General features: G+C 36.6%; 1 protein-coding gene across 1 annotated transcript in view; it reads left to right on the plus strand.

Moving 5' to 3' along the window:
• Kcnh5 (potassium voltage-gated channel subfamily H member 5) overlaps positions 1–24,882 on the plus strand; it is a 420,336-nt gene that overhangs the window by 285,783 nt on the left and 109,671 nt on the right. The window contains exon 8 of the mRNA XM_004624802.1: positions 3,665–3,864. Within this exon, the coding sequence (XP_004624859.1) occupies positions 3,665–3,864 (200 nt within the window). The remainder of the gene's footprint in view (positions 1–3,664; positions 3,865–24,882) is intronic.

A 24,882-nucleotide genomic window follows, 5' to 3' on the forward strand; every position in this document is an offset into this window, starting at 1 on the left:
TATAAAAGCTTTGAGTTTACCTTTCTTTATAGCTGGGTAATATTCCATTGTATGAAAATACCACATTTTCTAAAGCCATTCCTTGGGTGATGGGTATTTGGATTGCTTCCAAAATTTAGCAATTATAAATTGGGCTGCTATAAACATGGGTGCTCATCTATCATTGTGAAAAAATAACCAGAAGGAAATAGCTGAGTCGAATGAGACCTCTAATCCTAGATCTTGAGGAATCTCCACACTGATTTTCACATTGGTTGTACCAGTTTACACTGGTTTGGGAATATGTTTTTTATGTCTTTGAAATTCTCAAGTCTCACTTCAGTGCAGATGACACTACAATTTACTCTCTTCATGCTTGTCCCCAAAGTTTCTGTAAGCTTTCTTTGTTCTTGATTTTTTTTTTTTCTTTTTTTGGTCTTTTCCCCTTGCCAGTATGTGTTTCTGGTTCATCTTATTTCATGTTTATTCTTCTGTTTGGCCTTATTGGTGTCTTCTGTCATGGTTTTCATTTCGATTGGTGTAGTTTTCAGCTTAAAGATTTCTGGTTTTAGTTATTTCAAATTATCTATAAAGTTTCTCTAATAACTGAATTGTTTCTCTGTGTGTTCTCGATATTCATCGAGTTTCCTTAAAATATCCATTTTCAATTCTCTGAGCGTTTGTATAGTTTGTATATATTGGTTGCTTTATGGCCAGTTATTGACACTTTATTTTGTCTCTTATGTGTGGTCATATGTCATAAGTTATTAGTGCATGTTGCCATACAACCATGCCTATACATTAAAGGGTAAGGCATCTCTTGCAGCCCTCATGACCTGATTTTATTTGTGCTCGTCCTAACAACTTTAGGTAGGCTGCTTAGTTTCTCTGAGTCTGTGGTCTGTGCACTAACTAGGGCCCCCAGTTCAGGTTTGCCACCAGTCTGCAACTGGCTCATTCTCACTATTTCAGCACTAGAGGACACTCTAATGGAAGCTTGTCATAAATCTACAGCTGGTGTGTCGTTCAAGATGAAGTAGAGGGGTGCTCGAAAGACAGTACTTTATTTCTTCAAGTTTCTCTCTAGAGCCAGGGTCAGTCCAGACACCTCATGCACAAGCACTAGCCGACAGTATGGAACCACATGATTCTACCTAATAGTGGGCCTCATGGTGGAGGGACTAGACTAGGTTCCTAGGCAACTGACCGTTGCTACCTCTTTTTCCTTCAAGCTGACAATGACTCTATATAGTGTTCTGTATGGCTGGGTGAAGGATAGGGACAGGGTCTTATAGGCATTAGTGCCACCACCCTGGTTGTCTCTCGAGCCCAGAGCCTACTGAGAACTATGCAGCCAGAGGAGGGCCAAGGCCCCTGCTGCTATGGCTTGCATGCTGCTGTGGTGTACTTGAAGCTTGAGGCCACTGCACTGAGCCAGGGGTAATGTTGACCTGGATACAGGTCCGTCTCACTGGGGCCTCAGGTCTGGCTGCTCCCCGCATAGGTATAGAAGCTCTGTCTGTGGGTATTGGTCTGGATTCAGGGACTCTTGGGACCTGCTCAGTGTTCAGTTGCATTGCAGGCTGAATGTGAGGTAGAGTCCTGGGCGTACTTCCCTGTCTTATCCTGCAGTAGGTATAGGAACTCTACACACTGTGCTTTGGAGATTAGGAGCACTGGTGAAGGCAGTCTTTCAAGTACCAGGTAGTGGTTGCCAAGGTTCTGTACCTGAGCCTGACTAGGACTCTGCAAGACCCTTGTACAGGGTTCCAAACATAAGACCTGGACTTAATTCTCCCTTCTTCCCCCAGTGGGATGGGTCTGTCCACACTGCAATGCTTGGAGGTTAGGAAGGGATGTCTCAGGCAGCTTTTTCTTTTTGCCTTCTCTGTTAGTATTCTAAATCCAGGTACTATGATTCTCACTTGCTTTCCTTAGCTCTTGAGGAGTTAGTATTATGCATGAATAGCTGTACAAATCTATGTTTTAGTTAGAGACATTACACTACCTCCATTTGCTCCATTTCTGGGCAGAAATGTGTTGAACTAAAAGGCAGTGGTAAGACATTTAGAAAATGTAGTATGATTTCAAGCATCTTAGGCAGACAAAGAGATTAAATATTTTTAAAAACATAGTTCTATGATATTAATCAAGAATTCTTAATACCTGGAAGCTAGGATCTATTTTAACATACAAGTAAAAATTATTTCTTTGACTCCTAAATATTCATTATATTAAAAACACACATTCTCTTCATTTTTCAGAAATCATGAAGTTCTGTATTTTTTAGGTATTTCCTCTGTCCTTAATTTGTTCACATTATTTTTATCTTGTTCTTTCTTAATACTATCCATGATGCAATATGCATGTAAAGTTTGTGGTGACTTCCACTTTTTGTTTTAAAATATGAATAATAAACATCTAAAGCTCTAGTTGAAAAGTGTCAATACTATATTTCTGTCCAGGTTTAATAAAGTACCATCTAGCCTAGCAAGTAGTGTTCTGCATACACGGTCATCAAAATTCTTAAAGAATAGCAGAAAATCTGGCTAATGTTTAGAAAAATGACTTGTGGAATTGAAATTTGTTATACTCAGACTGAAACAACTGTACTTAAAAAACAGAAAAAGATTTCCCAAAAATGCTATATGAAGGATCTTAAGTTGCTTCACCAGCATGCTTTTGTATCACTTATATCAAATGGGATTTGCTTAATGAACCCGCAAAACCAAACAACCCATACTTTGTTTAGCAGAGTCATTTTTCAAATGCTTGGAGGATACAGGATTGAAAGGATCACTACCTGATATTCTCCTTCTCTGTAAAGTGCTCACAGGATGACCATGTTGACTAAACACTGTTTTCTGAAAATCAAGGTAGATATAGTACTAACCCTGTCTTCAGCAGAGCACCCCCAAAATAAAGAAGTTGAATGAGAGGAGCAGGCAGGGTTGGAGGTGGAGTGTGACAGGAGTTTGGAGATGTCTCCAGTTTGGGCTAAACTCAAGCTCTTTTAAAAAGTTTTGCTGCACCCAGGCTGTATTAGTAACCCAAACAGGTCTAGAGAAAGACTCGGTGAATTATAGCCATTCCCATTCATGACAGAGGTCATCAAACTGCTGCTATAAATGATGGTATTTAAAAACTCATAATCACTGTAAAACTGGGATCAGCTTAACAAGTTCAGGCACTTCAAATGTTTCATTTTTCATTCCATCTGTCCAGAAACAGTTACAAAAGGGGTCCTTTTATTTATTTCTACTCCTTCTAATGTTCTGTCAGAGGAAACTGCAGGCAATCAGAGGGAACATCCATTTTCAAGCTAGATCATCAATCCCTAGGAAATTTTAAATAGATTAGGCTTTGTTTGGGATTGTACCACTGGAAAACAACTTCAATTAAAAGGGTAGAATGTCTTAGGCAAAATTATAACCTGGGATCATCTGATTTTTTAAGGAATCATTGTTAAGGTTCATGTGGTTGATACATGTGAGCAGTCATGTTGATCACACTGAAGAGAACAGTTCTTGGGTGAGTGCAAGGCACTAGGTACTCAGCTCAGGATTTCATATGCATTGTATAGGCTGGTAGAGACTTCTCTGTCAGACTATTCAGTGATTCAGCGAATTCGAGTCCCCCCTCCCCAGGGACGCTTGTTTTATTTTCATCATTTCTTCTCTTTCAGCTCTTCTTTATGCAACTATTTTTGGAAACGTCACCACCATTTTCCAGCAAATGTATGCCAACACTAACCGGTACCATGAGATGCTGAATAATGTCCGGGACTTTCTCAAACTCTATCAGGTTCCCAAAGGCCTTAGTGAAAGAGTCATGGATTATATTGTCTCCACTTGGTCTATGTCAAAAGGCATCGACACAGAGAAGGTGAGAGTTATTGTTACTTTTATTATTATTAATTTTCCATTTGAGTTGGATATTGAGATAATATATAACTCTCCTACATGCATATTACTTGTACAATAGCTTTATAAATATTTCTTTGCAAATGACATTTCAATCAATCATGCATATTGAGTGCTTGGAAGGTGTAAAGTGCTCAACCACTAATCATCAGTTAATATTAGTCATAATAGTCAATTTAGGAAATTCAGTTTCTGCAAACAACTAATTAATCCATTTTCCCTAAGACACTCTCACCACCACACATAGTAATTTGTCACCTTTCACTTAAGCTCTCAGTGTTGTTATTTCTCCTGAAGGTTTTATTCTTGTTGTCTCCTTTGACTTTTTGCCTGTTTAAAAATTAGAAATGTCCCTGGTAGAAAATAAAAATGTATATAGCTTCTATTCTATCCTGCATTTAAATTTCTCTTTCGCCCATGTTTGATAAAGTAAGTTTTAATTCTTTATTTTTCTTGTGCATTTCATGGAAAAGGAAACTTCCCTCTCCAATTATCCAGCATCCCAAAGTTTTCCTTGATTGTTTCATGAAACTGCTTTTCAATTTTTCTATTTATCTCTTATTTGGGCAAAAGATAGACACAGCATCTCTATTATAGTAAACAATGACAATGGAAAGAATCTCACTTCCTACATCTAGTTGATCTGCATCAAATAAAAAGTATGACTGCTTGCGTGCATTGTTTTAAAGGAAAACAGTCTTCCGCTTTTATAAATGTCAGTGGAATCTGTTCTTTTTAGATAGTGATTATTTAAATGCATGACATTCAGATCTTCCTTTAGATTGCCCATAATTGTTCAGCATTATGGTGTTAACTTGGGACCTCTGTCTGTCTGTCTGTCTGTCTGTCTGTCTGTCTGTCTGTCTGTCTCTCTGTCCTGCTCAACAAGTCAAGCATTTTTTAATCTCAAGGAAAACACCTATCAAGATAGACATATAACTAGAACTCTTCCAGGCAAAAAGAAGTAGTTTTGCACCAGAGTTATAGCAGAGTAGTTTTCCCCCAGTGTTTTTATATGAAGTAGTAGTTTTGCAATAAGTGTATTACACCAGTGCTCAGATGGTTGGGAGATAGTGAAGGGAAAGGATGTAGAAAATAGGATTTGGGATTAGGGAGGTGGCTTTGTGGTCTAAGCATCTGCCTGGCAAATTCAAGGGCCCAAGTTCAATCCCTGGTACTGCATGCCATGCCAGCCCCAGAACCCTGGGCACACACTGCCTGAGCAGCATAGCGAGACTCTGTGTCAACAAAACAAACAAACAAACAAAAATAAGATTTGAGAGAAAAGAAGGCATCAGAGGGAGTGGATGTGAGTTTTTAATTTTCCATGGGAGAATTTTGAAAGAGGATTATACTTGCTCCTTTTTGTACACATTACCAGATGCAATATAAAATTTCTAGTTAAACAGACACGTTAGTGGTTCTGATGGCCACAGATAGAAAAACTGTGTTCCTATGGAATTTGATTCATGTGTGCCTGACCCAATACATGGTATGAGCAATATGTAAAAAACAAATAGAACCTTCATCAGGTGAGAGAGAGAGGAGTCCACATGACACTGAAACCAGGAGGCAGCTACCCACTTGTTACCAGTCAGATGATTTTCTTCCCAGGAAATGAAATGGATTTCATGGTAGCTAGCACAGAGCCTCAGCTACATGGTACAGTGCTTGATATGCTAGACAAGAACTTGGCCAGGTGCCATGTGGCAGATTTTTGAGTCCCTGTTCGATATTTTCCCTGATGCTGTGTTGGTTCAGAGTGGAGGAGACTAATTTCTGTCTAAGCCAGTCAGATTTAAAATCTGGAGCTATTTAAAATATTAAATGAGATAAGTTTTGAGAAGAAAAAAATTGTGGATATGACTCCTCAATGAGAAATTCTGAAGTGAAGTGCAAGGCCTTGAGTTTAATCTCTGGTACCACAAAAAAGAAAAAAAAAAGAATTTCTGAGGTTTTTTTTTTCGCTTGCTGAAAAACTTTTGCCACTTCATCATTGTACATATGTATAGAGGATAGTGATATTTCCATACAACTATACAATGTAGACTAATCAAATCAAGATAATCAGCATTTTACCTCACCATAATTTTTATGTTTAGGGTCTTTAAGAGCCTCTATTCTAGCTCTTCATAAAATATAAAAAATGTTTTTGTGAAGTATCCCATGCCCCGTGCTATACAGAACCCTAGGATTTATTCCTTCTAACTAACTGTACAAATGATGATAATTAAGAAGTATAAATGGCCAGTTAAATATAAAAGATGGCTTAAAATCATTAGTTTTCTGGGAAATGTAAATCAAAGTTATAGTGAGATACCTCAGAATGCCAGTTCTCAAAAGGTAACAAATGCTTCTAAGGCTGTGGAGCAAAGCAAACTCTTAGGCATTGCTGGAGGAAATGTAAACCGTGCAGCTATTACGGAGAAAGGTAGGGAGGGTGCTCTAGGACACAGCCATCTCACTTCTGGGTAGCTATGCAGCGAGAGGGGATCAGCCTGTCAGAGAAATGCCTGCATACCCATGGTGACTGCAGCAGTCGTCATAATAGCAAGGTAAATGGTGAAAGAAAATGCTGTAAACATGCAGTGAGCTATTGTTCACACACACACACACACACACACACACACACACACACACACACGCAGAGTGAAATCCTGTCTTGTGCAGCGAAATGGAGCAAACTTGAGGACACTGTGGTAAGTGAAATATGCCAGGTTCACAATGACAAATAACACCTGGTCAGACTGGTTAGAAGAAAAAGGATAAAGCTACCAACACACAGAGTTTTATATTTCCTACTTAAATATATAGTAGGAAAGGTACTATATATTTTAAGTATCAAAGTTTTGTTGTACATATATGAGACACATTATATGACTTAATTTCTTTTATGTTGCTAAGGAAACCTCCACTTCCATGCATAAAAATCAGGTAGCAGTGCTCTAAATGAAAAGAAGAAAGAAAAGACATGTGAAATTTTTCAGAGGAACTATAGGGATTTCCAATGATTGTATCCTCAATGAGACTCAATTGAAAAGTGCTCCTTAGGTTCCACACCGTGTAGCATGGTGAGCAAGGAAAAACAAAAACTGGTATCCACTTCTGCCGTTCAGTAGAGAACATAACAGCAAAGTCAAAGACTCACATGGCTGTTAGGTATTCAGCTTACAAATAAATAGTGTGTATAACATATAACTTCAAAATATAGTAATAACCTCAAAATATAATAATAAAATGTTAAGTAACTAATAACCAAAGCAAAAAGAATGAACACATAACAGTGAAATAGATGTCACTATGAATAACAGGATAAATTAAAGAATAAATTGCATGTCTTAACGAGAATGAATATAAAATGAACTCATAATCGAAGAAAATATTTATGGGAGTGTTGGCTCTTGGGCTGGCATGAATATCAGAAGAACTACCAGCCAAGTGATGACATGAGATGAAGACGGTGGGGCGGGGAATTGAAGTGCGTGCAGTTGTACATGTTAAAATAATATAGTGCATAACAGTATGACAGGAGGAAAGATTTGGCTTAAAAGTGTAAAGCCTCTCATTTAAAAATATATGAAAATAAAAATGAGGCAAGACATTTGCAACCTATCACCAGTGAAGAGTTAATTACATTACTATGTAAGATGATTCTATACGTCAGCAAGAAATAGAAGACCGGGAGAAAAATGAGCCAAAGATACGGGTAATTTATAGTAAACAAAAGCGTAAGTCACTAATGAACATACAAAAATGCATGTTCTTACTGATTACAACAAGAATTTTATTACGTCAACCATTTTTAGTGTAATGGACAAACATAACGCCCCATATCAGTGAAGGCACCAGCGTCCGGCTCTATGGCAGAAACAGTGAACTGTGGCACACGTTCACCAACACGCTGTTTGTATCCTTGCAAGCTCTAGAAGCTTCACCGTCACTGTTCTGTGGTGTCATTCTGATTCACGAGGCATGGGGCCTGCTGGTTACCTCAGTTGTTTAAGTGCCTGCTCATGCAAGTGCAGCCAGGGCTTCAGGGTAAATCCTGAGGGGATTTGACTGACTTGTCAGATTACAAAAGTTGCATTTGTTATTATGTAGGTCTTGCTTTATCTTGGTCTTAACCATCCAACAGAAAAGTATAAAAACAAGGTATAAAACTAATGCCATATCAATATGCTGAGCTGTAAAAGGCTCAAGTCAACAACTTCTGACATTGCCAGTCCTACTGGACTATATTGGATTATTTTGCTGAATTCATGAACCTACAATATTTAAATGGCAAAGGAATACCCATTGCTGACAAAACTAAAAGGAAAAAAAGGAGGATATAAATTAAGGACCATTTTGTATGTGTATATACAAAATAATTAGGATAGATATACAGCTACTGTCTCTTAATTCAATGAGAAGAAAGATTTGTACTGATAGTGTTTGAACAGGATATCATGTCTGCATCTCGTGCTATGAATAACCACTATGAAGACAACAATATGCAATGTATTAATTATTGAAATTGTCCTACTAATTGGCTTTTTTTTTAATACACAAGTCTTTTAATTGTGGATCTTAAGCCAGTTAGACATTTTGTTTTCCTGACATGGGGTAATTGGCTTTGAAACTGTTTCATTGTTATTTGTTTCTCAATAAAATTAATAAAAACAAACAAACAAACAAACACCAAAATGCAGTTGGGAGAGGATACCGCGTTCATCCCCACCACCAACTGCTTTATCAGACCTGCCCTTAAGGCAGCCTGAGCCAGGGAAAAAAAAAAAAAGAATCATTCTCAACTGATTCAGGAAGCAGTGTAAATGGATATAACATTTCTTTCCAAAAAAATTGGCTTGGAAATAATATACATTTGGGAATATCTCTGGGCTCAGTGCTGTGTCCCTGCTCTTTTCTCTTTTCAGTCCTTCAAGGATAAAGGAAACATTTAATTTTGCAATTTTAAGAATATGTGGGGACACCCATATAAATACATATCCTGGATATGTCTTCTAAACTCTAAACTCCTGTCCATCTTCCTCATCCTGTACAATGAACCTGTCCAAAATTAAGTCCTATCTATCTCATAAAATCTTGTTCAACATACACCATATCACAGAGTAGTTAACAGAAACTTCACCCTTCATTTACCTAGGATGAAGTGTCCTACATTTAAATCATTTTTTATTTTATTTTAATATGTTTTAGTACAGGGTCTTACAGGGTGTCACTACACAGATCAGACTCATGGTGATTCTCTCGTTTTCAGCTTCCCAAGCACTGGGATTATTGCCAAGTTCTATCATGCCCAGTCTCAGTCACCCTCTCGGTGCACCCTGGGGGTGGGGCCAGCACAGCATGCCAGGGATCAAATCTGTGTCACTGCACCTGCCTCAGCAGGCACTTTAGTCTACTGACTACGTTTAACTCTTGATCAGATATTTTTATTTCCTCCTCCAGCTCTCTGCTCCTCCATTGCTGTCACCATCACATCTTGTACGAGTGGTGGAATAGATAGATGACTGATTTTTTTTTCCTCTGGTCTTCCTTGTAATCTAATGTCAGCAGCCAGTGAACACATGCAACTTCTGCAATAATAGTTTTGCATCAGTCAGCTTTCTGTCACTGTGACAAAGTGTTGGATGCAGGGAAAAAACTTAAAGGGGTAAAGGTTTCTTCTGGCTTAGGTTAGCTGTTTCTAGTCCATGGTTGGCCAACCCCATTGCTCTGGGACAGTGGCCAGAGAGAAGCATCATGGACCAAGGGTGAGGTCGAGAACAGGGATGGCTGGGAAGAAGAGAGAAGGGACGGAAGGGACCAGGGACAAGATATAACCTTCGCAGTTATGCCATCAGTGACCTTCTTCTCCAAGCTAGGCCTGCACCATCATCTGAGGACCAAATTTAACATTGTTGGGAGGCATCTGGAATCCAAACTATTCTAGCTTTCTGTCAACCTGTTGAGTGTCTAATCAGTCATGTATTCCTCTGTGGTTTGGGCATTTGAAAAGAGTCAAATAGAGTCTGACTGTTAGATAGAAGCATGGATGTGACAAAATGAAACATCGATGACAGTAATCATATAAGTTCTTTAACTGTTGTCGCAATCTTGGAATTATAAATACACTTATGTTAGGATAGGACTTTAGTAAAGAATGTTGGATTTTAACTATTCCGTATTTAGTGTTAGATTCTTCTTCAAGAAGCCAAATGCTTTACTTAATTGTAGGTTTCCTATTGCATGTTTAGTTGATGGTTTCTTTCAAATGTTTTGTTAATGGAAGTTATTACCGAATTTAAATATGAATATATACTGAACAAATATATGAAGCTCAGTGTCTGTTTTAATGTTTCTTTTCTGTGTTCTAAAACAGATATTTTTTCTTTTCCATGTACAATAGAATTTAATGATGCAGTGCAGCTAATTAGAGGACTAACCTTTGCCCTAGTCACTGAGATACCCTCCTGTCTTTTCCACATATTTGGTTTTATAGATTTTTGAGTTTCATTTTAGCCAGCAAACAAATTAACCATTGTGATTTAGTTCATTCTACTTGCCTTGTATGAGTAATACCATATAAAATAATCATGGCATTCATTCTGTATAGCTGTGGAGATTGTACTGTTTCTGTCATGAAAGTTTGTTTCAGGCAGTATTTTTAAAAGGATAGTCCCTAGATTAACTCCACTTAGTTGACAGTATTTTAGTGAATATAAATTACTACAGTCTTCTTTAGATTCTTTTTGATTTTAATAACCAAATCCATCCCCTGAGCTTTGCCACTTGCTAATATTTTGAGCACTTAACAGACAGAAATGGGTGAGATGAGTGAGGATTTAAAAGAGGAAGAAGAGATTTGGGAAAAAATAGAAAGAATGATAGTTAAAGCTCAGAAAAGCTATATTGTAGTTTGAAATAACTTTGATGAGAAATAAGTAGCCAGAAAATTCATCTTCAGATTTTGTAGCCATCTAAAAAACTATAATATTGTATAGGCCACATATTCCCCATCATACTGTTTTTTTTTTTTTTTTTTTCTGAGTTGGTTTCATAGAATGAAGTCTAGAGTCTTACTGTTTTTACTGCTCTTCCTAAACTTTCTCCCCTAACACGTAGCTTAAAGAAACAATTAGTATAGGACAGTCTTTGGGTGGAATAATCTAATTTCAGAAGGAAATTCATCCATGCCCATAAGGATTTAGGCAACTAGGTAGATTGGAGTATGAAGTGACCTTGTAGGTTCTGACACTAAGATTTCACAATTGTGGTTGGATGATGTTGAACACCCTTGTATCCTATCTCACTTGTAATCCAGACACACACAAACATTTAAAGGATTACATAACAAGAACTATAGAATAAAATTCTCTGATGATTCCATAATTATTTTTCAGCTACATTTGTTAGCACAATTAAGTACTGTACTTTTACAAATCAATCTAACTGGCCTTTCCGAGGTGAAAAACAAGTGCTAATTTAAAAGAAAACATGATATCCCAGAATTTCTGATAGGGCTAACCCAATTCAGTTCTGGCTATTTGAAAAGTTCTGCTTGGGGCCTTTAAGTTACCTGCTTATTGAGCAAGAGATAGTATGCCAGGTATGTCATAAAAGCTCTTCTTTATCTTAATAGGTGAAAGTATAATGCCCCAGGAATCTGAAAACTGTAACTATTCCATTTATACCTAAACATGGTAGGTATATTGTCGCATATTTCTTAGCTGTTAACTAGTGAACTAATACAAAGTAGTCATTGAGAGATATTAAAATTTCTCTTTATTATCTGACATATATTCCTTATCAGAGAGGATAGAGGTACTCTTAAGCTGCAACTTTATTTTTCTTCTTTGTATTAGAAGTTAAATAAAATAACATTTGAAGGCTTGTTGGAAACACTATAAACAGTAGAGAAATTTCATACTTTTTGTAATGGCAAATTTTGACAGTAACATGTATATAATTTGTTATGACTTTTGGCACAGCTTAAAAATTCTCCATCCCAAGCTTTTCATTATTGTTATGTAATTATTTGAGTTCTTTGCATGTCAAGTACTAGATAGTATTTTTGTACAGTACTTTGATATGTAAGCACTGCATAACTAAGTTGTGTCTAAAATGACTGCAACCTCTCATAACAAATAATTTCAAGTGTGTTTTGTTGGTATCATATGGAAATTAGTGCAGTAGTGTGGGCTCATTTGTACTTCGTTTTGTGACCTCTTAGTCACTGGCCTCTGAAAGAGATCAAAGGACAAGTCATTTGATAGCTATAGTATAGAAACAAGGAGGAGCTGCCCAATGGTCCTGTGAGAGCTCAGTAACTTGGCCTGATCTACACCATGGAGATTGAGTTCCATTCTTGTGTGTTCACAGGTACAGTGGAAATAACACCACAGGTCTCATCTAGTTAGATGAAGGATAAAAGGTGGATGCATAGTGTTTGTACAAGTAGGCGGTAATTCAGCACAGCAAAATTATTTAGTTCATTGTGGTCATAAGGTGTTTCTTCTGTTATCACATGCCCTGCAACTCTTTCTCAGTCTTTGCTTGGTATTCAGTGAACCCTGTTGTCTTTAAAAATGGAAGACACTAGAACATCAATTCTAAGAATTTCATGATGACAAAGCCAACCCTACACAGACTGCTAAACGATGTTCTAGAGAGGGAGGAAAATGATCAGAACTCCACGAATGAGAACAGGTGGAACCCACTAAATAGGGGAAACAAACACAGGAGAAAAAGGAGTAAACAACAGCAGGTAAATAACATGTCAATCATAAGTCAATACATCTCAACTACAACCATCAGACATGACAGCATCTTGTACAATGAATAACCACTGAGACAACAATGTGCAATGTATTTATTATTGAAACTCTCCTACTGATTGGTTTTGAAACTATCTCATTGCTATTTGTTTCTCAATAAACTTACTTTAAAAAGTATGTTGATGCTTAATTTTCTATTATCAACATACACAGAGGAAAAGTGAGAAAAAATAAACTACAGTACTCACAAAAAATCAATTATAACCATCAATGTAAATAGACTCAATTTACCAGTTAAAAGAAATAGACAGTGTATTAGGAAACAAAATTCAACGATATGCTGCATACTAGAACATCAATTGTATGATAAGTTGAATGAACAAAGTATTTCTATATACACTGAACACAAATATATGAATACATTTCAGGCTTTGAGGAAAAAATTAAATCATGAATAGAATCTACATACAGATGTTACCATACTCTGTGTAGGCTGTTGGATTCAACCTGTTACTGCATTCTGAGGTGCCCTGGTTGATTTCTTTTAAAATACCCACTGGAATAAATCTGCAGTAATGAACACTAGTTCTGAATGAGATTATAGTACTTCTTTTGTAGTTTTTCAGATAAAAGTAAGATGATGTAGATGGTTACATTTTATAAACTGAAGTTTTTTTTTAAAGTTTTATTTCTAGAATTTCTGTTGTGCTTATTTTACTATCTTGTTATTTAAAAAATGTCTTCCACTCTCCAATCTCTGTCTCACTTTTTTATTATAGTGAATAAAATATGCTTTTTTGGCACCGGCTGATGCTTTTGATTTTATTTTCATTTATATTCTATGAAGTACTGAAAAATCCACTTTTAGTTCTTTGCTGGTCTAGTGCCAAATAATCATGGGCATCCCTGACAGAGCAGAATGCAGTGAGAAGGTGGAGAAAAGTGGAGCAATAGATTAAAAAAAAAAAGAGGAAAAATGATTGCATATGAAGGTCCCACGAGGTGCTCTCTGCCAGTTGCCTGAGGTTCTATGTCTGGATGTAGTTTCAGTCACATTGTGTGCAAATTGATATTTTTCTCTCAACTTTGCTTTTTTTTTATGAATCACACCCTTTCTTGAAACCTTTAAATATCCTATTATTTTCTCACATTAGAATCCTTCCACATTTATCTATATCTTCACCTTTCTTGATAAAATCTTCTCTCCCCTGTGTCTGCTGGGGAGTCTCTGAGAGACGGAAGACATCACTTAAGGGAGATGCATGCTATGGAGGGATTTGCAAATGGCAAAATAGCCATCATGTAGTATTTGCACCCATATAAAGGGGAAGAAGGAAAGTGACAGAATAAAAAAATGTAAGATCTAGTGAAACTATTAGCTACTAATAAATCATTAATTAACTGTAAGTGATTTGTGTGTGCCTTGTGCCAAAGAATAATTTCAATTGAACACAGTGACACCTTGGTTTACAAACTTGATTCCTTCTGTAATAATGGTTGCAAACTGCATTGGATGAGAGCCAAGTCAAATGTCCCCATAAGGCCAACACTGAATGTAATCTCTAAACTTGATTCTGTTCTTGTCCAATTTGTTTTGCAACCAGAATTGTGAAAAGAATTAAGTTTGTGAACTGAGGTACCACTGTATTCATGTTGGCTAAAACTTTTCCTCTAAAACCAAAGGTAACACATAAATTGGTACAGGGACATATTGGTACCCAAATCTGATTCAACCAGTCAGCACCTATTTGCTTAGAACATGCTAAAAACCATGTGGATCTGCTCCCAGGGAGGGCGTATTCCACAGGCTTAATGCAGATGTAGGATGACAGCATAAATGGCCTGGGGTCCTCTGGGGGAGAGTCGGGAATACACTCATGACTAGAGGTCAGCTTTGTACACTCATTTACCACTTACCTCAAGGAAGAATAAATATTAAAGAGGAGTACCGTAATCCTGTTTGAAATATTGATGTGCGATTGCCTTAATGTGCTTTCTCAGACAACATTCTGTGATTATATAATCATTTTGCTTCTAAAAAAGCTTCTTTTAATAGAAATACATGACTGTAATATAAAAGTACAAATAAGGACTAGAAAAACAAGAAAATATGCTAAAGAATCCATAATCCCATTACATTGATACCATGCCATATTTATTGTTTCATTATTGTGACCACCTATGTTATAAATAACAGTATACAGGTTGGATATTCTTTATCTGAAATGTTTAGGAACAAAAGTGTTTTAGATTTTTGGTTTTGAGATTTTTTGAACATCCATACATATATAATGAGATATCTAGGGGTGGAACCCATATCCAAATATGGGGCTCATTAATATTTATATATATCTTATACATAACCTAAAGATAACTTTATACAATATTTTTAATGCTCCTGTGTTTTAACTGTAGCTTATTCCTGAAGCCAAGCATAAAATTTTGTAATTGCGGGACATGATGGTGCTCAAAAGTTTTGAATTTTGGAACACTTTTATTTTTGATTTTTGTATTAGAGATGCCTAATCTGCATTATATAAATAAGTTTGTTCTATTTTAAAGATATATCCTAATACAATAATATTGTATCATTTTCCTATTATTGTATAATTAAGATGTCTAATAATTATGTTAAGATAAATATTGAGAATGTGGTTTTCTAGGTCAAAGCGTATGCACATTTTATAATTTACATTTTTTCTAAATGAACAAGTAGTCTGTCACCAATATAAATCTGCATTGTCTTTTTTCACAATAGCATTGTTAGTCTTTATGAATTTAATAGACCAATAACCATAGCACGTTTAATTTTTACTCTAACTCATACATCAATATTGTAATTGTTCCCGCTTACTGATATAGAAAGTAGGCTGTAAGAGATTAAGTAGCTTGCTTTGGATGACGAATAATGGAATTAGTATTTGGACTAAGACTGCTTTGCAAGACAAATGCTTGTAGCCACTCTTCTCCTTACTGAGCAGCAATATCTTAGAAACAAATACTCCTCATTGTGCCTAAGATGCTCCTGTTTGTCACTTGTTTATTCTTCTGAACAAACATTTCCTGCCTTGCTCACCCATTATCATTCTGTCCCTCCTGAATAATCGCCATTAGTGTTTGGCTGGAATTGCGTTGCTATAATCTCAGAGTTGAGCCATATAGCTGAGGCCATCTGAGAAGTGTCCAGATGCTGAGGTGAGGTATGGCCAGCCGGTGGATGCAATCAGAGATCCTAAGCACACTTCTTCTGAGGTACGGTTAATCCACTCAGGAAGCACCACAAAGAGCCAAAGATCTGCACTTTGGGAACAACCCAGAGAACTACAGGTAGGGTATGATGGATACGATATTAATGATGTCAACAGAAAGGAGTCTCAGAACCTAGTCAACTACTGTCTCAGTCTAGCTGCTGTATTAAAGCTATATGACTGGTCAGGTTTCATCTCAGAATATGCATTTTTTTTCCCATCATCTTTTCTAGGATTCCTTATATTAAAAAGTACATATATAGGAAGAAAAGTTAATGACAAATAATAGTAGTTTCCTTATGGCACCCAAGAGCAGTCAGAAGGCAATTTAAATTAGTAGTTTAATAGTATAACCCTCATAGCAAAATTCATCTGCATAATAAATGAGAAATCACTGGGAAGCAACCCTCCTAGGGGAGGCCAGTCATGTTTTGGAGAGAAACAACCTACTCCAGCTACCAACTGACCCCCAGCTGGTTCAGTTAAGATCCTCCCTGTCCAATGACAATTTAAAATGTCAGTGCTTTCAGTGAGTTTGCCCATGGGATCTGGTAGTTAGTATGTTACTTCATATCACCTTTTAAAGTAACAAATCAATGGTCACATAATTTTAGCATATTTTAGTAACATATAATTCAGTAAACCACAGAGTGCAGTATAATTAGAACTAGTTCACGGATTCAGCAAAGCTGAGTCCCATGCTTCTGTGTGACAAGGAAGCAAGCTAAATCAATGCCTCATGTTCTAAATCCTTTTTATTGTTAATGATGAGCCTTCAGGGCAAGAGAAATAGCTCAGCGGACTAAGTGCTTGCTTAGGCATGCTCAGGGACCAGGGTTCGATCCCTGGCACCACTTGCCGCACTGGCCCCGCCCCCAGGTGCGCTGAGCCAGCGATGGAATCCTGACGTGGTAGCACATGCATGTAATCCCAGCACTAGGAAGGCTGCAAACAGGAGGATCACTAGAGTCAGAGATGTGTAGTGAGACCCTGCAGAAAATAATAAAGAATAAATAAATTTTAAAAATGAAAAAAAAGATGAACCTTCATGATCACTTACATTTTATTTGAAGGGTTTTGATTTAATGATAACTTATTAACTTTGTAATAAAATACTATATAATTAAAGGAAAAATGAAAAATTCTTCTTAAAAGCAGGTAAGATTCTCTTATGCTAGGAATTAAGGCCTGACAGGAAGTTGAGACAACAGTTCACAAATACTTAGGTGGACATTGATGCCCAGGCTGATACTTACTTTAAAGATCCACCTACCGGGTCTGGTATTTAAAAGCTAATGTCCTCTGACCTCCTGCTTGTGGACTCTTCATGGTGACTGTGACATTGTCCCTACCACTCAGCAATGAACCAGTGACGTTTTCCTGCTGTGTCTGTGTGTGCAGCAGGGTGCCACTGGCCTCCCAGCCTGCAGCATCTGGAAGAGCACAGACTAAGCCGAAGGGTAAATGAAGGGACATCCGTGCAGAGAGTGCTCACCTCCAGCACTTCATGTTGTGTGCTCCTTCGCTCCTGTCATAATCACAGATCCCCCACCTGTATGGTTTTGTAAGGGAACAAATTCTAAAAAGCGATTACCCAAGATAACGCACATAACAAAGGACTGATTCAAAATTTGATTTTGATTGCTAGCATTCTGACTCGGCAGTTCATACTTCTAGTGCTAGATCACTGTTCTGCACAGTGCCAGGCGCTGCTGGAGAAAGAAGAAATCCATCCTTCCCCTTGGGAGACCTATAATCCAAAGGAGAGGAGAGACAAACATAATTGCACAAATAATTGATATTTTCTAATTTCTGAAGAAAATGTCAAGTCATTATGCAATGTTAGCAGTTGAGATGGAAAAGGACATATTTTCTTTTTTTAGCTTATTTTTCCCCCTTGACATAGAGAATGGACTTACTTGTATGGCAAATGGTCAAGTATGTGTACTATTCCTAAATGTACTGGGGTTTTGGGATGTACTGAAATCTTTGAATTCTTTTTTTTTTTTTTTTGTTTCCTGTATTTTAGGGAAGGGTTTTCAGGGTGTTCAGGGTCTCACTACTAGATTGGATTCATAGTGATTCTCCTGTTTGCAGCCTCCCAAGATCCTCAATCTCAATTGCAGTCTCAGTACGCTCCGGGGGCAGGGCATGCACGGTGGGCCTGGGGATCGAACCCCCAACTCCCGCACCTGCTTGCAGGTGCTTTAATCTTTTGAACTATTTGGCCAGGCCCTGAAATCTTTGAATTCTTACAATCTTATAATTATATGATCTTTGATTACATTTTGCAAATAATCACAGGCCAAGTAATAGTTCGAATTGTGATATTCTTATTTCTGTTTCTATTAGTTCATAAATGGTATGTAATTTTACCAAAATGAGCTGGTATAATTACAACTAGGAGTGATGAAGCCTGGGATTTTAGAAAGCTTATGTTGCCTAATTTAGAATGAATATTTGATTAACATGAAGGTTTTCAAATATTGAAAAATGTCCTTATAGTTTTATTAGTACTGTGCTTAGGAAAAACTGCTTCATTTGTATAATCAGTATGTTAGAGTTTAAAAATATATAAATTATAGTTTATTAAATTTCCTTGGGAACTTAAATTCTCTTTAAAATTTAATTTAAGAACAGATTTCAGGGAGCCATGTGATCTTAGCCAAGCCAACAGTCTGGATCCCTATAAGGAAACAGAAGATAAAAATATTAATAATGTTCCTGATAGTAAACCCACTTGTCTAAAACACACAGTCACAGCCAAATAGCCTAGAACTGTAATGCATGTTTGTATAAACTTCTGGAGCTAATAGCTCTGGTTTAAAACTTATTTTCAATTTGTTTTAAAGAAGTTCTTATAAAGAAATCTCCGTACAGTCCTACAGGTGAAAAGCCTCCTTTATTTGGCCTTTTGAGAACCACTGTAAAAGATTCAAATGCAGCAAAAATAAGAAGAACAGGCAAACAATGCCAATAGTGTAATTCATCTTTCTTGACACTTTTTTCAAAGTACATTGTAGCAGATAAGAGGAACAAATAGAAAACCCAAATCTTAATTTTTAAAACTTCACTTTCCAACTGATAAAACATGTACTTAAGATTATCACCTAATAAACCAGCTTTACTGACAATTGTGCAAATGAGGCATAAATAAATTTTACAGCTGATTTAGGTTTACCCTTCTATTTGCAAATTCTTATGAACAATATAAAAGAAAACATTTGTAATGGTATATGTTTTCCTTAAAGCCTATGTAAATATTACAAATAACATTTAAGACAATATTTTATTAAAATGGAATTCACTGGATGAATTAAGATATATATAATCCTATGAGAAAATCAGTTTGGGGATTATAATCTAGGATCACCTCTTAAACACACCAATATAACTCTTTTGTTTACTCATATTGTGTTTAAGTTTATATAAATTATAAGCTTCATGTAGGATTAAAATCAATATACAATGAGACAATAAAGCACACACATATAAATACACATATAGGTAAAGGGCAAAGCTCAAGAGAGGTGTCGAGCTATCTGGAACATCACTGTTAGTAAATTTGGCCACATTGAGCCTTGATTCTCTTGACAGCTGAATTAAAAAGAGAAATGCTTTGTCCATTAAAGGGAGCAAGATATTTGTCCAAAGAATTTTATTTGTTTTTTATGCCATTGATTTCTTTTCTTTCTTCTTTCTTCTTTCTTTCTTTCTTTCTTTCTTTCTTTCTTTCTTTCTTTCTTTCTTTCTTTTTTTTTTGCAGTACTAGGGACTGAACTCAGGACCCTGCACTTGCCAGGCAAGCATGTATTCTACTGAACCATCGCCCTGGCAGCCATTAATTCTTAAAAGGACTTGGCTATGTGGAACTTTTTGTGTGCAAGTGGTAGAGCATACTGATTTAGATCAAGGGTCAGCAAACTGTATAAAGAATCAGATACCAAACATTTTAGGCACCGTGGACCACATCCACTTTATCTCACCTATTCAGTTCTGACAAGAAAGTATGAAAAGAGCCCTGGACATTTGGAAATAAATGAGCATTGCTCTGGGCCAATAAAATCTTATTTATAGACACTTTTTGAGTTCCATATATTTTCATAAGCCATAAAATATTATTTACCTTTCGGTTTGTTCAGCCACCTAAAATGTAAAAACCATGCTTAGTTCCCTGCCCACACTCATGCAAACAGCAGGAGAGCTTTGTTCCTGAAGCCACACCACAGTTTGCTCACCTCTATTCAAGATTTTTGGATCTTTAGCCAGACTGTCAGATTTCTATCCTACGTAAGATTTCAGCTTCCAGTATATTAAAAGGTTATTTCCTATGTCTGCTTTTGGTTTTCTTCAAATATCTTATTACAACTTGAAGGTTGAGTTACAAAGCTCATTTACTGTGTTCTTTAGAAGAAATGTTCCATGTGTGTAGAGAATTTTACCTCTGTTCACTGCTGAAGACTTAACACTTGGAATGGTGCTTAGTGAGTAGTAGATGTTCAATAATTTATTTGTCATGTCTATGGATAGAATTTTAGAGCTTAGAAGGACCCATACATTTGAAAGCACTTGACAGATAAAAAGCTCTGGATGCCTACCTGTGATAACCCAAAGTGACATTATACCTAGGAAACAAAATATCCACTCTTACATTGAACTGAGAGGTTACATTTAGGAAAGGGACATTAAAATCACCCAGAGTGACTGGTGATACTGCGTGAAACACATGCTTATTTGACTTTCTGGAGACCAAAACAGAAAGTGAAAAGCTGACTTGAAGTCTTCTAAAATAAAGATAAAATGTAGTGTTAAAAATTATATTTGGAATTTGCGACATGGAGTTCAAGGTAGTATGATTTTTATCATCGGAAGGTATGATCAAATTGACAAACCATAGTGACACAAGCTGACTCTGTCTAAAAAATTCTAAGCATGAAAATTTTATGATAGAGATGGGCTAATGGATCTGTAGGAAAGGAAAGACCATTTACTAAATGTGATTGGGATTTGTGGTTACCCATATGGGAAAAAAAATGTCAAACTGATGTCTCCTTCACATCAATACATTCTGGAAAGACTTATGTATAGAAAACTGTGCCATTCATAACAGAAATAGAGGAAAATACTAAAATTCATAGGAAAGTATAAAGGAGCCCGAATAACCAGAAAAATCTTGCTAAAAATATTTGAAAATAGATCTTGAGAACACTAGAATTCTGTGTCACATTTTGTATTTTCAAAATACACTCTAAAGCTATAATAGAGTACTGACATAAAGACAGACACATAGACCAATGTAACAAAATAGATTGCCCATAACTAAGTAGGTATATCCGACTGTCTCATATTTGACAGAAGCATTAAAACTACACAATGGGGGAAGGCAGATTCTGCAGAACAGCATTTTGAAAGTGGAATATTTAAGTTCAAACAAAGGAAACTGGACTCTTGTCCTACACCATACACAAAAATCAAAATCAAACTAGATTGAATATTTATATGTAATGCCTGAAATTATAAAATTTCTAGAAGAAAACAGAGAACTTTTCTTTTTGTACTGAGGATTGGACTCAGGACCTTGTGCTTGCCAATCAAGTAGTTATGTCGCTGAACTATCACTCTGGCCCCAGTTTTCTTAACTTTTATTTTGAAAATGGTTTCCTGGATGTGGCACCCTAAGCATAAGCAATAAAATTCAAAATATGATGAAACATGTACAGAAATATATAAACGTTGCAAATGTGTAATCAGATGAGCAATGAACAGATGCAATATGTGTACAATTGGTGACCCTAAAAACATGAACTAAAACAAACTGACTTTTAAACTATATACTTCCGAAGATAATTCTTAACATTAAAGAAACCCACAAAACAAATGCCCAAAGTATTTATCTGGCCCTTTCTATGCTTAGAAAAATGGACTTGTTCTGATTAACTCCATGATATGCCCTACAAAGAACTGTTTGATTTTAAAGTACCATAATAATGAACCTTAAAAACATGGCCACTAATAAATTAAAGACAATCTAGTTTATGCCAGCTTTTGTGATAGGCATATATAAAGCAAAATAATAATAGTACAATGTTTTCTAGATCCATTTGGAAATATGCAGTCTCCCTCTTGGAAAGCTGTGTCTGTCAACTCTATTTTTTTGGATCACCTGTGGGTCATGTTTGTATTGCCTACTTTTTCTCTTGATCTTTTAGTTTGGTAACTTTTTATTAATTAGATGCTGGACATAATTGTAGTATGTCTGAATGATGTCAACTTTCTTCAGATAGAATTTTTCTTTGTCTTTTGGAAAGCAGTAAGAATAGGTCAGTCCAGTGTAAACAGAATTAGGATGATTAGAGGAGTTTAAAAAGGTTTTTTGAAATGCTGAAATGTGCCAGTTCACTCTTAGTGTTCTAGGAGTCCCTGCTGAAATTGTTCTTTACTAACATCCTCTGGCTTTGTCAGTTGGTCCTGAGCTCCACATGTTATTTTCTCACACAGTATTATTTCAATAAATTCTGATAAGTTTCACACCCTTTGCTCTGTGATGCTTAAAAATCAATGAGTTAGCTTCAGGGAAAAGCAGTTCCAGAACTTCCTTATATATCTTTGCTTTTCTTCTTGTAAAGATCATAGGATCTTGGTAGCCCTGAACTGCTGAGATTTTTGCTGTGTGCCTCTAACTCTCTGCCCATGTCATTTATAAATTTGTAAATCTGTTCTAGAGGGGGAAACGAAATATAGTCTGGGGTTTACTTTGAGAATTTTTCTTCCCTTTGAGATTGCTGCAGTCCTGGGCATCTTTCTATCTATGAGATGTTTAAGATGCCTTTTTGGCTTTTGTTCATTTTTGCATTCTGTTGAGCTCTATACTTGTTTTCAGTTGAAGGGTTAGTCCACTGCAAGGCAGATTCTCAAGTTGAATTTCTCACAACATCTGTGGTTTTTTTAAGGTAAAATATGGGAGAAGATAATCAGCGAGATGCAGGGGTTAGAATCAGAGTGGAAATATTGAAAAAAAGGGGACATGTAGGGAACAGTCTTATTGACAAAGTGCAAATGTGAAGAAAATGCAAATGTGAAGAAAACAAAATATAAATTGTAGATATTCACAAGTGTTTGAAGAATTTATATTTGCCATTTTAAAGGGAAACTTCAGCAAGTGTTTGCTATTGTCTAGTCAAAAAGGAACAAATTAGAATTAGAGATTTTGTAAATAACATGATGGAGGAAGAATCATGCTAAGGGCCTACAGTACAAATCTATTCATCTTCAACAAATGAAGATGGGAAGGACTAAATAGATAGTGAGAAAGCACTGAGGTGGTCAGAGGCTTGGAGATCTTATTAAAGTTTGTGAATTTCTATGAATGAAATGTATATCTCAGTTTGTCTGTTGGGTGTTAGAAGTACTTAATTCCATAATGACTTTAGTATTCACATTTAGTGTTCTGCTACATGAAAGTCTATCATGTATCAAGACAACAGAGGACCTTCTGACTTGGTCAGTCAGAAACAAAAAAAATGTGAGAAGGGTGAGCTACATGCAGACGTGGTTGATTTATTATGGCCTCTAACTCTCTGCTCATGTCATTTATAAATTTGTAAATCTGTTCTAGAGGGGGAAACGAAAGATAGGATGAAAGGTCAGTCTGAGAAGAAGGAACATCAAAGATTAGGAGAGTTAGGCTGTGGGGCAGGTGGCCGTGCTGCCATGATTGTCTACAGAATTGATGACAGTAGGGTAAACTCATGCAAGGAGCCAGGATCCCAAACTCAGGAGCCTCCAGGAAACACTGCCAAACAGCCAGCTGGATTATGAGAGCCACAGTGAACAGCACTCGGATTTAGACTCACATGTGCCTCCTCCTGCTCCAAATTGACCTGGGATAAATTTCTGCTGATTTCCTCTGTGTCCAGAAGCAATGCGATACTACAGAAAGAGCAAGAAGATTTTAGAGTTACCTAGGCCAGGAATTTGTTATTTACCTTTGTAAAGTAAAAGTAAACTACCCCCGTCCAGTTTTTATGATTAAAATATTGAGGTTATTTTCTACTTATTTCAATGTCTGAACAAATTTTATCTAAGAAAACATTAGAATTTTTTCTGAGCAGTGTGTGAACCTTGGAAAGGGGGAAATTGGTCTGATACTTCATTTACACCTTAGGTACTGTCATTTAGGTACTAGATAGAAGACTACTGGTCATCCTAGGGAAGGTATCTTTCAAATCACTCTGGTTCTGGGGTAGTCTCAAAGGTTGCTTGTATCTTATTGATATAATAGCAGAGCTAGTTATTTATTCAAGTATTTGACTCAGGAAATAAACTAAAAGTTTTTCAAGGTACTGGTTGTGTGTATGAGTATGTAACAGATATATTCATATATGTATGTAGCAGTTGTAGCATTCATAGGCTACCAGTGACTCAAGGAATATTTAGTGAGTAAATGAATAAATTAATCCATGAGCAGAAGAAATTAAAATAATAATGGAATTATTTTAGAGTACTTTGAAAAAGCCTCTGTGAACTTATTTGGGAAAAACTTATTTCCTTTTTTCTTTTGGCACTTCTTTCTCATGAGTTACCTTTTTGTTAGTGTGACAAAGTACCTGAGACTGACAGTTTATAGGGAGAAAAGGTTTCTTTGAGCTTACAGTTTTGGATGTTTTAGTCCATGGCTGTGTGCCTCCCATTGCTGTGGGTCTGTAGCAAGTCAGAAACATAGTGACAGAAGCATATGGAGGGTGAAAGCCCCCGAGAGGGAGAGAGTACATGGGTCTGTGGCCCTACTTTCCTCTTGAAGAGTCAACTCCAGAGATGTACCTCTCCACTAGATCCCACTGCCCTGCAAAGCACCACGGACTGGCAACCACGCCGTCCTAGTTACTTTTCTCCTGTTACTAAGACAAAATACCGACACGCAAAGTTAAAGAAGGAAAGGTTTATTGAGCTCACAGTTTGTGGAGGTTTCAGTCT

The sequence above is a fragment of the Octodon degus genome, unplaced genomic scaffold (genome assembly GCF_000260255.1).
Source record: "Octodon degus isolate 3935 unplaced genomic scaffold, OctDeg1.0 scaffold00007, whole genome shotgun sequence".
NCBI classification, from domain to species: domain Eukaryota; kingdom Metazoa; phylum Chordata; class Mammalia; order Rodentia; family Octodontidae; genus Octodon; species Octodon degus.